This window comes from Pogona vitticeps, chromosome 3 (assembly GCF_051106095.1).
Source record: "Pogona vitticeps strain Pit_001003342236 chromosome 3, PviZW2.1, whole genome shotgun sequence".
In the NCBI taxonomy this organism is placed as follows: domain Eukaryota; kingdom Metazoa; phylum Chordata; class Lepidosauria; order Squamata; family Agamidae; genus Pogona; species Pogona vitticeps.
Window position 1 is genome coordinate 13,864,319 of NC_135785.1, and position 14,395 is coordinate 13,878,713.

General features: G+C 40.7%; 1 protein-coding gene across 2 annotated transcripts in view; it reads right to left on the reverse strand.

Moving 5' to 3' along the window:
• The window catches only part of NAALADL2 (N-acetylated alpha-linked acidic dipeptidase like 2), a 988,342-nt gene that overhangs the window by 216,988 nt on the left and 756,959 nt on the right, over positions 1–14,395 (reverse strand). For both annotated transcript variants that reach the window (XM_078389637.1, XM_072996217.2), the window contains 2 exons: positions 9,138–9,343; positions 2,466–2,594 (listed from right to left, as the gene is read on the reverse strand). In XM_078389637.1, coding sequence (XP_078245763.1) covers positions 2,466–2,594; positions 9,138–9,343 — 335 coding nt within the window. The remainder of the gene's footprint in view (positions 1–2,465; positions 2,595–9,137; positions 9,344–14,395) is intronic.

The window sequence follows — 14,395 nt, forward strand, 5'->3', positions numbered from 1 at the left end:
TTTACTACACTGGATTTGGCCAATAAAATCATGACTAAGAAATGTTCACATCCACTTTCTACCTGAGATTTTGAAGAGTCTCTGTTACTCAGAGTAAATAATAATGGAACAAGTGGTCAAATAATTAGAAGAACTGCTAATTATTTTCCCATGCTCTTGCAGAGAAGAATCTGGGAGATTTTTGGAAGCCCATTGGTTTCAGCTATAGAAGTCATCATAGCAACTTGTGGTGGTGGTTATGTGCTGTCTAGTTGCCTCTGACTTATGTGCAATTAACTATTACATTTTTAAAAAATATTAGAAAAAAAGTTGTTTACAGCCAGAAAAGGAATACTTTTTGCTCATTTTCTAAAATAAAGTGAAACATATGCTTCTTCTTGTACTAATATGGGCTGTCTCTAATAATCTAATATTGATTAGAATACATCAGAAGGAACTTCGATTTTTCATTTTTTTTCTGCAAATAAGGCAAAACCAGCACAGCATACTACTTTCTCATTATTCTCTTTACTCTTCATTTAATAATGTCAGTCTGTCAATTCAAGCGCTGATTTTAGTTTATTTTTTCTAATGAAGTATAATGTCATGAATTGGTATCTAGTTAATTAACTGTACAGATTTAGGATTTATCTTGACTGCTTGTAGGAATATTTAAACAGAAAAATTCTTTTCAGCCCCTCAAACAAGCACACATATGACGTGCATCTCTTAGCAAGAAACCCCCTCAAATTAATCACAATTTTCTTCCAGAAAAGGCAACTACGCTAATATAATTTTTGACAGAACCTGATCAGTACTCAGCTTTTCCGAGCAATAACTACTACAACATTAATGTTCTTTACAAAAAAAATCAATCTCACTTTTAAAAAAAGAAATACCAAAGGAGTAGAGTATATTTGATGGGAACTTAGAGAAATTGGTCACGTTTTCTGATTCTGCTGTCATTTCAGGCATTGATGGCATGCAAAAAAAATCATATCCACAGGTTTTTGGATGGATATTAACTGTACAGGTATGCATTTATGTGTGTCCATGAACATATAAGTGCTTGTGTTAGGAATATACAGGGTAGTTAAGCTGAATTACCTGAATTCTTTCCTCAACCAAGCAGGAGGAGACCTCAGAACAACATCTACTCACAAATGCACTAAATAATATAATACAGTGGTGCCTCGCATAGCGATCGCTCCATTGAGCGATGAAATCGCTTAGCGACGGAGTTTTTGCGATCGCAAAAGCGATCGCTTTGCGATGGTCCCTGTGGGGTTTTTTCGCTTTGCGATGATCACGGGGAAGCGATCATGGCAAAGTGACACTTTTTAAACAGCTGATTGGCGGTTTCAAAATGGCCATTGGGAAAACAAAATGGCCGCGCACTGTTTTTCCTAGCTTAAGAGGCAGTGAAAATGGTGGCGCTATGGAGAATTTTCGCTTAAAGGTAAGGTTTTAAGCCCATAGGAACGCATTAATCGTGTTTTAATGCATTTCTATGGGCTTTTTAATTTCGCTTAGCAATGTTTTCACTTAGCAACGTTTTTTTCCGGAACGGATTAATGTCGCTAAGCGAGGCACCACTGTATTTTTATTGGGTATAATTGGATCTCAATTGGCTACTACCTGGTGAGCAAACCAACACTTATCCTAACATTTATACCAGCGTTCTGATGGAAATTGCTATGTCCGTGTGTAGCCTTTTCCTTACCCTTAGCCCTAAAGGACACATGTTTTCCAAAAACAGACAATGTTGGGTGAGAGGTGGCTTCTGCAGAGGCATGGGCTGCCTCTATCTGAATATTGCATAGAAATTTCCAATGACAAGAAGCAGCCTGCCTGTAACCAGCTTTTAATGCACCTAAAGAAGACTGCGACCAGTCGACACCACATGAGTCATAGATAGTTACTTACACAGTAACAGGATCCTTGTTTTACTACTGCTGGTAGCACAACGGAATTTAGAGTAAGGTTGTTAATGCACAATTAAGTTTAGGGAAGGGAAGGTAAGCCAGAGAGGATGAAAAGGAGGAAGAAAGGAAGGAACAGAGATGTTGCCAAGGAAAGTAAAACTTGGTATAGAGTATTTCTACTGGCCAAAACTGCAAACTCTATTGGGCAATCTGTTAAAATCAGGAATACCATCCAGATTTCAGTATTAAGGAACAGATTTCAGTGAAAGTTTTGGGAGGGGTCATGGAAGCTTTCCAGGAAAGTCTATAGGGTTACCCATATTAAATTCCAACTAACAGTGTAATGATTTTTGTTTAAATCTCTTAATTATGGAGGAAGGAGCTAGCTTGGTGCGTGCTTGAGAACTGCAGTGGACTTTGTTGGTTGCACTGAATGTTACGCTGTTTGCTTTCCTCATGCGTAACAAAGCAATAGCATTTGAGCTGAAATATATAATGTGAATGAAATTTGAATTTTCAGATTAGCTCTGTCTTAAACTTCATGGGTTTATCAACTCTTACCTTCCTAATCTCAGTTGCCAGTTGTTGAAGGGAGGGAGATGCTACAGAATACAAAGCTGCTTTGCCTCTTACGGGATCATGGAGATCCACGTATGCCACAGCATTTCTCTGCAGAACGTTCTTGAGGTCCTAAAACACAGGAAATAGCGATTAATAAGACGGATAATAGTTAAGGATTGCATTATTATTTTAATCTCCTCAAGAGGGGGGAAATACAAGCAATGTTTTTCCACCCACTCCAATTCCCTAAGTAATACTTAACTCCATTTTCCTAGAATATCATTTTAGGAACATCAAAGGATGATTTTTGTTGTTGTTTAATTTTCCTCTGGTGGGTTATAATTCCTTTTCTCACAGCATCTAAGCAAAATGCAAAATGGGGCCTGAAGGGATTCAGAATGGCTACAGTTGTAAAGGAAAGAATGAAAACATTGCATACAGTGAAATGACAGGAAGGGTTTTGTTTGTTTTTGTTTTAATTTTAAACTTGCTCCTGACAGGCACCAAGACTCGAATGTAATCATGAAGAAACATTCACAGTGCTCAGTGTTTTAAACCATGCAGCCATAGTTCAGATTTGAATTGTATTCGTGTCTCCACTGTTGTGTTTTTAAAAGCATAGAGATCTCAGGAGCCACTTCTCAATTATTTTCCATTTGCCTTCCCAGTAACAAGCTGACTGTTCCATGAAGAGGCTCTTTATGCTGAGCGAAAAGGGTGCGACACAATTATGTCTGAAGCTGGATGATCTGAAGTGGAACTGAACAAATTTCGCTACCAGTTATTTGCAATGAACCCCGTTTGATACTTCACCCTTCACCACTACTTATTCTAAACTCATAACCTCTTCAGACACATAAGGCTTCGGTAATTTCTACATGTTGCTGACAAGCAATCTTAAGCAAATCACACAATTTCCATTTAACTATTGGTTTGGTACAGTTCAGCTTCATTACGAAAGCCAGCCATTAACATTCTATAGCTGAGGATGGGCAAATCTGTATATTTCCTGTCTGTGTTAGTTCTTCAGTTATTTGTCTGTCAGTTCAGTCCATGCTGTTTTTACATCAATCTGTCTGTGGGATATTTCAGCTCATGAAGAATAATTCTGCAATATTTTGAAACATCTCTTAGCAAAGCATGCCTATTTGTCTGTTTATTTTATCTATGTATTTAAAGTATCATTTGTTATTTCTCTGGACAACAACACTGGCCTCCAAAAGGAAGGGTAACAAAATAGGCACAAACACCCCTTAAAAGCGGATTTTTGAGAATACGGAAATCCATTTTTAAACAGCTTTAAGTATCAAAAACCTAGTAGAATAATCTTATTTCAGCTGGCTGCCAGAATGAAGGGACGGAACCAGCCTGACTTCACTTGGGAAGGAGCTACAAAATGGAGGGGTTCCTAGAGACCAAGCCCTCTCTTCCACACTGATCAGCTTAGCCCATTCAAAGTGAAGGGCAGCAGATGTTTTACTCTAAAATATTCAAATTTTTGTATACATTTTAAACTTATACGTGTGTGTTTGTGTGTTTGAACACATTGGCCAGTATTCTCTTGTGAAGCTTCACCTGTGCAATGGGAATGATGTCATTATCAGCGGCAGATTGCCTCTGATTAATGAGTTCCATTTAAGTTCTGGGGTTTACACAACCTCCTTGTATTGTTCATGCAACCTAATTTTTTTAAAAAATCCACTATAATCTTATAATCATAAAAATAAGGGTCTGGAAGGGGCCTATATGGCCATCAAGTCCAACCCCTTGTTCAGCGCAGAAAACCATATCAAAGCAGATCTGACAATGGTTGTCCAGTTTTCTCTTGAATGCCTCTAGCTGTGGAGCGCTCAACACCTCCCAAGGTACAGTAATTGGTTCCCACTGTCATACTGCTCTAACAGTTAAGATGTTTTTTCCTGATATTCAGACTGAATCTGGCTTCCTGTAACTTGATCCCATTGGTGTATGTCGTGCACTCTGGGATGACTGAGAAGAGATCCTACCCCTCCTTTGTATGGCTGCCTTTCAAATACAGTGGTGCCTTGCTTGACGACGTTAATTCGTTCCAGCGAAATCACTGTAGAGCGAAAATGTCGTCAAGCAAAATAAAAAAGCCCATTGAAATGCATTGAAACCGTTCAATGCGTTCCAATGGGCTGAATACCTGCTCGTCCAGTGAAGATCCTCCATATGGCGGCCATTTTTGGGTGCCCGTTAAGCGAAAAATGCCTCCTAAAAACAGTGGGGAGCCATTTTGAGAAGCTGGTGGCTATTTTGAAAACCCGACAATCAGCTGTTTTGATTGTCGTAATGCGAAGAATCGGTTCCCGAAGCAGGGAACCGATTGTCGCAAAGCAAAAAAAACCATTAAAAATCCTGATTCTTGCTTAGCAGGACATATCCTGTTCAACCCTTATGAGTGTGGAACACTAATTAAAGAAGCTGACACTGCTAACAGGTCAAGCCCTGGTTGTGTGCAGTCACAGGTTAGACTGTGTGACCCAGTCCTGATCACTGAGACAGCTTCAATGGCTGGAGCACAATGCCAGCATATAGTGAACAGAATATTGGGCAGAGCTGCTCAAAGAGAACATATGGTAACCCAGTAAAAAACCCATATGGCTATGTAGGCATGCTAAAAATATAGAAGTCAAATCAGGGAACAGCTGCTATGCCATCTGAAAGACAATAAATCAAAACAGGCAAATTGGTTTCAGAATAAGAAAATACCTATTACAATTTTCATCTTCTTCAAAGTTTGGGATACAGGACAGATCAAGATTTTGTCTAAAAGCCTGGCTGTTTTTTTTTTAAGTGTCTCTGTTCTGATCCAAAGCAACCAAGTATCAGGATCCCATGCTGGCACCAGCGTATGTTTAATGATGCCCATTCATCTTCTCCTTGTAGCATATTTTGTCATCTGCTCTGACAGGCAAACGTGTACCAATTAACCACCCACCTAGACTGTCCTTACTTCTTATTTATCCAGTTCTCTGTATGTTGCTGATTGACTAGGAAAGGCGAGGATTCCTACCAGATTGACAGATGGTCTCATTAACACTTCTTGTGCCCTCAGTGGATTCCAGCCTACATCTAGAAAATTATTTTTGTCTGGTGGACTCGCTCTTCAGCTGACTGTGCTTCAGTCTGCAACTGAGGAACATGCTAATTGTCTAGAATCTGGAGGGAACTCTGAAAGGCACTTGTGATTAATTGCCAGCATTGATGCAGCATAATAGCTGTCGGTGCTCACTTTCCTTCTCCATGTTCCTTGGGATCTCATGTGCCTTCTTTACCTTCTTGCTAAACTCTCAGTCACCACTGGCTGCAAAATGTGTCAGTAGACATCATGCTTACTGTTCTACTCAACTAGTGATAGTTCATGACTGGATCAGGACCAACTTCTTCTGTCCTGGTTGAGGACCTGCCCGCATACTCAAGATTAGAGATGGGGACGGATATAAAAACGGATCGCTTTTTCTGACGAACATAGCTGATTCATTAAATATTTGTCGATCCGTATTTGTGGGTTCCAAGTATTTGTGGGTTCCACCCCCATGAATACAAAGGGATATTTACCCGTTTTTATTCATCCTTCGTACTTAAAAACAAAAACACAATTCTCCCTACCTGCCACCGGTCAGCTGATTGGCAGCAGAAAGGCAACCACCACCCCACACAGCCACCCAATACCACAGCCTAGCCTGCCACCCCATTCCTTTCCCTACTTTAGGCCCCACGCCACCCCCACCAACACCTTCTTATTTTAATCGCTGCTGCTGAGGTCTTCTGGCCTCGGAGCCACACATGTAAAAATGGAAACTGTCTGCCCTTTGCAAAGATGGTGGCTGCAGCTTCATTTAGGGTAAGGAAGCTACAGCTGCCATCTTTGCAAAGGGCTGCCTGGATTGCCTTAGCCTGCCTTAAGAGAATCCAGGCTGCCCTTTGCAAAGATGGCAGCTGCAGCTTCCCTACCCTAAATGAAGCTACAGCCGCCATCTTTGCAAAGGGTAGCCAGACTCCCTTTGTACATGCCATGGCTGCAAAGGCCTGATGGAGACCTCGGCAGCAGCTATTAAAGTAAGGGGGGGTTGGCGGGAGTGGGGTGGGGCTAAGGTAGGGAAAGGAAAGGGTGTGAGGGTAGGCTGTTGAGGTGTCTGGCCGTGTGTGTGGGATGGCTGCCTATTGGCTTCTGATCAGTTGATTGGCGGCCGATAGGCAGAATGGGCTTCTGTGCTGTGTGGTAAACTCTCCTGGGGGGAACCCACTTGTTCTGATATCCAATCTTCACCAACATTGGCAGGCATGTTTGGGAAAGACATTGGAAGCTCTGTTGTGATTCTGGAGTCTCTAAGTACCTGGGGGGAGCTTTCCTGAGGGGTCCTCTTTGAGACTATATAACTTGGGTGTCTGTTATTCACCAAACGCTCAGGAGTTGTAGAAAAGCGTCTGAGGAAGCTTCCCTGCACATTTGGTGTCTCTAGGTGGTTGGGGGCCAATGTTATAGCTGTTTAAAGTGCAGACAAATCAACAGATCGATTCATCGAAGAATATTCGTATATTTGTATTCATTGATCCGTTAACCTTGACAAATAACGGATCAAAACAAATCACCATTTTTTTTATTTGTCCCCATCTCTACTCAAGATATCTTATTTATTCTTTCCAGGGATGCATAAGTCGGAAGAAGCTGGACCTTTATGTGTGGTCCAGATGAATGCCCACAGAAGTCCTACTTAGGCTCCAAAAGGGAGTGAATTGGAAAGCCCAAGAAGAGAGAGACTTCTTGTCCAACTCTGTGCCAACCACCATCTTCACAGAGACTGTCAGAAGAGGAAACTACTGCTACACAGGGATGTGGAGAGTCTCCACATGTACTTGACTGTCTCTTCTTCAGACTGTTTTTCTTTCCATGGACAAAGGGTAGAACTAGAAGTCTCTCTGTTCACACATTCTAAATCAGCCCAGTTTTGAATACTTGATTAAAGCTAAAGGCTTGAATGTAAATGAGAATTAAATATGAAAGAGGAAGAAGCATCTGCCAGTTTCACTTTCTCCTACATGCAATAGTTTTATATATATAAATCCCAGATTCTCTATATCCTAATTATGAAGAAATGTGCTGATCCATTTGAAAGACCATGTAAAACTAAATTCTCATCCCTGTGTACTGGCTAAATAGGAAACATTATTTCCATCTGGTGAAGAACATGTTGTGCTTCCTTGTTGTATAAAAATTAAAGATACATACACAGGGATTCAAACTCATATTTGTAAGATTTAAGCCATAGATTGATAGACCAGTAGACAAAAGTACCCCTTGGGCCCCAATCTCTCCAAACATTTGACAATGACCAATTATTTTATTGCCCCTAGTGGGTGTGAGATTTCCAGCATGGTGTAGTGGATAGGACAAGGACTCTAGTAGAACAGGATTCAAGTTTCCACTTGGCTATGGCAACTCATTGGGAAAGTGGAACTGGTAAACCACTGCTTAAATATTTCACTTACCTCGAAAGCTCTATTAGGGTCACTATAAATCGGTTCTGACTTGACAGCACAGAACACAGATAGTAGTCTGGTGAGTGTTGTATAGCAAACAGTGTTGGATCGGGGCTCTGGAGACTTAGGTTCAAATCTCTGCTTAGTCACAAAAAATCGTGGGGAGGTTATAGTAATGGTAAACCACTCCTTGAACTTCTCATGTACCTCAAAAACCCTATCACAGGGTGTCCATAATTCAGAAGTGACGTGACAGTACATAAAAAGAGGGGGTTTGAACTGGAAAGAAAAAAAAACCTTGTAGGGGAGGTATTGGGAGACTCAAGCTGGTGTGGAGCATAGAAGCTGTCTTACAAAAGGAGGTATGTACATCCTCTGCACCACTACCTGTTGTCCACCAATGACCTATATACTCTTGAGACTTCTGTCTAGGTCATGTAAATTTATCAATTTTGCTTTCTTCATTCTTTTTTCCTTAAATCTCAAATTCATTTCATCCACATGAGAAGAATATTGCAAATGGTGGTAAATTTTTATCCAAAATAAACCGAAATGGATGTCTCTCTCTAGTTGTTGCTACATAATAACACAATAACAACGAGGGACGTGGTGGCACTGCGGATTAAACCGCAGAAGCCTCTGTGCTGTAAGTTCTGTAGATCTTCAGCTGTAAGATTGAATCCACATGACGGAGTGAGCGCCTGTCGCTTGTCCCAGCTCCCACCAACCTAGCAGTTCGAAAGCATGTCAAAATGCGAATAGATACATAAATAGGGACCACCTTGGTGGGAAGGTAACAGCATTCCGTGTCTAAGTTGCACTGTCCATGTGACCACGGAAGATTGTCTTCAGACAAATGCTGGCTCTATGGCTTGGAAACGGGGATGAGCACCGCCCCCTAGAGTCGAACACGACTGGACAAAAATTGTCAAGGGGAACCTTTATCTTTACCTTTTACATAATAACAAGGCAAGCGACCAGACAGTGGTTTCAACAAGGAGAAGTGGCAGGGCTGGAAGGCTTCCGAGGATGACAGTCTTGAGCTCTGAGAAAGTGTTGTCCAAAGCAGTTTTCCATCAAAACTGATCCTTGGTGACAACCTGGGCAGCATCTCCCAAGCCCCCTTTCATTAAAGAAAGCAAATTGGAATAGGCCACATTTTCTTACCTCTCCCCATTCATAGGAGCCAATCTTGCCAAACATGCTTCCTCCCCATGAGCAGAAAATAATGGTCCGGTCTGGTCTCCAGCCTTTTTTAACCTTCAGCATCAATGCTTGGATAAATGCCGTCATTACTGCAGTACCATGAACCCATTGTTGGTTATTGTAACCATGTAAGCTGCTGTGGTGACTGCCAACGATGACATATCTATCTGCAAAACAATCCAATGTTTTGTTTTTGTTAATTAGGCAGCACCTGAAAACATGGCCCTTCTAAACACTGCCTGCATCCATGAGCTTTCCTGTTCTTGCCAGCTGCATTACATCTGTTGCTTGCCAAAGAAATCAGCTGGGATGAAGGCAAGTTTTCATCACAAAACAACAGTATCATATTAGTTGAGCCATAATAAGATTTTAGCCAACTGTTATTCCCATGCTAACAAGAAACATTAAGAGATTCCAACATATTTACTTTTAAAACAGAACTCTTTATGGCACATCACCAAATCACCCCATCTGGGGACCCTCAGTATTAAATGTTCATTTGTAAATTGTTTCAGATTTTAGAATCTGGGTTGAATTCCTCTAGCTGCACAGCAGAAGTGCAGGGATTCAATGAACCGAATTAGCTTCAAGTTCTCCAGAGTAGTCCACACCTTTTTCTCATACATGGAAAATTCTCAAGAACTCACTCTGAAACATTGTTTGGAGAAAGAATAAAGGTCTCGTTACTTACAGATAAATAGATCAAACAGCAAACTGAAAAACATGACTAACTGCTTTCAGCTATAGGTCTCAATAGATTATTGATCACCATCAGACTCTAGAGAGGGAGAAAGCTCTTAGCGGTGAGGCATGACAGTTGTTGGATTCAGATGCAGGGAAGGAACAATTGGTTAGTGCTGGACAGAGTAATAGTCACCTCAGCCCAGAAAGGTCCCTTCTAGCCACACCTACTAGAGGCAGCTTGCAAACAATATCATCATCGTCGTCGTCGTCGTCGTCGTCGTCGTCATCATCATCATCATCATCATCATCATCATCAAAATAAAAACAACTGAAATTGAGATGGTTCAAGCTACTGTATCGCCATATGTACATCCTTCATTCTTTATCTCTGGAGCTGTTGTTTGGCACACACACTGAAACCAACCCACACCAGAAAGTAGAAGCCCCTTGAAAGGGGCCAGAAAGGTAGTAGTAGTAGTAGTAGTTGTGCTCTTGGAGCAGGTTTGTGCACCTTAGCAAAGATATCATCTGATTACCATCCCTGAGAAATGCAACAGTGGACAAAACAACCTATGTAATCAGCCTCTAATCTTGGTTACAGCTGAAGACAGCATATGAGAGAAATCCTGAAATCAAATCTGAGTCTCAACATTTCTTTTTGATCTGCATTTCCTAGACTCCAAGGAAGATGAAATCAAGCATGGTGGAGAATAGGTAAAGGTAAAGGTTCTCCTTGACATTTAGTCCGGTAGTGTCAAACTCTAGGGCATGGTGCTCATCCCTGTCTCTAAGCTGTAGAGCCAGCGTTTGTCCAAAGACAGTTTCTATGGTCACGTGGCCAACGTGACTAGATACAGAATGCAATTACCTTCCCACCATGGTGGTACCTATTTATCTACTCGGATTTACATGCTTTGGAACTGCTAGATTGGCAGGAGCTGGGACAAGCGATGGGGGCTCACTCCATCATGTGGATTCGACCTTATGACTGCTGGTCTTCTGACCTTGCCCCATAGAAGCTTTTGCGGTTTAACCTGCAGCGCCACCATGTCCCTTATGGTGGAGAATACATATGAAAGAATACATATGTATATTTGAAAATTATGCTGAAAAATATGTCCGCACTTCAAATAATGCAAAATACATCTTTGGGGCTCTTTAGTCTAGAAAAGGTGCCTGAGGGGGTACATGATTAAAACATATAAAATGATGCAGAGGATGGATAAAGTGGATAGAGAGAAGCGCTTTTCCCTCTCGTGTAATACCAGAACCAGGGGACCTCCACACAAATTAAGTGTCGGGAGAATGAGAACAGACAAAAGAAAAATTTTCTTTACCCAGTATGTTGTTAGTTTGTGGAACTCCTTGCCACAGGATGTGGTGATAGCATCTAGCCTAGTTGCTTTTAAAAGGGGATTAGACAGATTCCTGGAGGAAAAGTCCATCACAGGTTACAATCCATGATGGGATTATAATGTCCAGGCTTCAAAAGAAGGTACCTCAAAATGCCAGATGCAGGGAGTGGTATTAAGAGACAGTTGTCTTGCATGCTCCCAGAGGTGGGGTCACTGTGAGATACAGGAAGCTGGACTAGATGGGCCTTTGGCCTGATCCAGCAGGGCTCTTCTTATGTTCTATGTATAAAGCCCCAACGGGCTTCCCAGTGCTCCTCAGAAAACAGATACAAAAAGTAGTGTTTTGCTCCTGCAATTTGGTAGAATCAATCAATAAGGTTAACCTTAATAAGGCAATAGGCAAGAGTTTTTTTGTCAGTGTATACAGTCACAGGAAGCATTCCCCTTCTTAGCTATTTCTCCAGCATTCCTCTCCCTTTAACTGTGATTGTTCATTGTAGAGGATTATGCCTTTTGTTATTCAAAAGCTTGTGTTTAATTAAGAGGCTTATATCTGGGGAACTAAGAACCACCAAAGAATCACAGACCTGCAGTTCTCTGGTGCTATTTCTGCTGGTTTATTAAACTGTCAATAAATACTTAAATGAAAGCAGAAATTAAGCATCAATTCATTAAATAATAATTCATTGAATTAATGAATTTGCCCGAAGCAATATTCTATGAATAATATTTCATGTGCAAAAAAAGTTAAACATGTGAAAACCCATCATTCACCAAATGCTAAAATACGGTAATCCATTACAAGCTTTAAAATTATTTCTTATTTTTTTTGAGAGAGAGAGAGAGAGAGAGAGAGAGGAGGAAGTTGCCTAATCACCGATTTTGGCCATACCCCTTCCCACATCAGCCACACACCCTTGGGAATGTAGTTCCTCAGCAGCTGGTCAAGTGGAAGAAAATAACCATTAGCCAAATCAAAATAGCCCAGCTCTGATTTAAACCCTAGCAATGAATTAGAACAGTCATTTCTGACCAAAGGCCCTACTCACAGGGCAAAAAGTAAAAGCAAAGCAAAAAAGCAAAGCATGCTGCTTATATACAAGCGCTTCAAGCACTCTCTGGGTGGTTTACAATTTTAATTATGCAGGCCACACATTGCCCCCCCCAGCGAGCTGGGTACTCATTTTACCGACCTCGGAAGGATAGAAGGCTGAGTCAACCTTGAGCCGGCTACCTGGGATTTGAACCCCAGGTCGTGAGCACAGTTTTGGCTGCAGTACAGAGGTTTAACCACTGCGCCACGAGGCTCTTGTAGCACATTTGTTCCATGTAGCTGTTCTAGTGTGGCAATATAGCCTGAAAGTAAACACATACATCATTTCTAGCTGTGCAAAATGGAGAATCCCTTTGTTCTTATCTTAGGGGACAAATGGTGTTCTCTCCCTTTAACCTGAGATCACTGAGGAGACCATGGGTGACAGACACCTTGTATTCTTCCACCAGAGCGTCCTTGTTTCATGGCCAGCTGTTCTACCAGAAAGCAGATATAAAATGACTTTCAGGCTAACCAAGGTTGAAGTTAATTATTGTAAAAATCGCACTTCTTCCCACCTATTGTGAGACACTTCGAGAGGTTTGTTTCAGCTGAAGAACGAAGTATGCAATAAACGATTGTATGCTCAACACAGATTGAAAAGGAATATCCCAGAGGAATTCAGCCTGAGGATTTCAAATTAGTCTTATCAAAACACTTCAGTTATTTCAAATAAATAAATAAATAAATAAATAAATAAATAAATAAATAAATAAATAAATAAATAAATAAATAAATAAATAAAACAAAATCTGGCATAGATATTTTCCCTCAGCAGGAACCGATGCTTCTCTACAGTTCCTCTCAAACAAATCCTTGAGGCAATATACGTAATTATTTATAGCACACAAAACAACAATAACGACAACAGCAAACAACAAAGACTTTGAAAATGCCCCCCAACACTCTAGTTGTTCTAGTATATTTATAAGTAAACATAATTCTTTATGTCATGATGATTCTGCTCTAGTAATTGTTTAGCCTAACAGAAATAAAAAACTTCCTTTGAAAGTTTGAAAGTTTTCATTTTTTTTATTTAATCTTATTCACCCATCCCTTCTGACAACATGTTGGAGTATGTCAGGGATGTATATACAGCAAATTGTCCACACATTAATTTGCCTGTGAAATTATATATTCCTTAGGAGTTTTTTTCCCCATACAATTACTAATGAATATTTTTTTAATTGGACACATACAGTATGAGTGACATATTTCTAGACAACAAAATGGCCTTCTATGATTTCCCTTCCCCTGTAACATGAAAACAGTTGGCTCCCCCCCATTATAAATTTAATAATGGTTCAAATTTTAAAAATCATTTATAGCTTACAGCAGGTAAAAGCAATCTACTCTGGGCTGTTAGAAATGTAGGCTGTTGCTGGGGAAAGCATCTAGAGATTGGAGTTTGATCCACTTTCAGTCCCACAAACAGAAGATCAGTCCCATGATGAAGGAAGTGGAAGAAAGACAACACATTGATCCCCCTCAGGTCTGAAAAGGCATGAGTAGTGGACCCTAAAAGCATTTGAGACCAACAGTGCTTAGTAGTACAGTTTCATCCCAGGACTTGACAGTTGGGGAGATTCTAATTTTTCCATTTCTAAATTGGCACGGTGGAGACTGGGAAGTGGCAAGTTGATAGCATTTGGTAGGTGTCAGGTTTTCAAAGAGTCAGATCATCTTTAGCTGAGAGGACTATCTGACACTGGATTGGAACATTTTAGAAAAGCATTGCTGGGTCAGACCTATCTAGTCCAGCATTCTAGACTAGAAAACTACTTTGGGCAACCAGATGCCTGTAGGAAGACTAGAAGCAGAATATGAGTGTACACTTTTATTCATGGTCTTCACTAAGTGATAAAGAGAGACATACTGTATCTCTTTATGGGAAAGGGCACAATATATACTCAACGTCATTTGCAGCCATCGATATCTTTAACCTCCCTTGGATTTTTGGAAATCACCTCCCTTGGATTTTTGGAAATGCACACCATCTTCCATTTCTTATCTTGAGGGTGGCTAGGTAAGAAACTGAAGGAGATACATATTTCCAAAAACTGAGGGTGGCTATCTCCACCATCCTG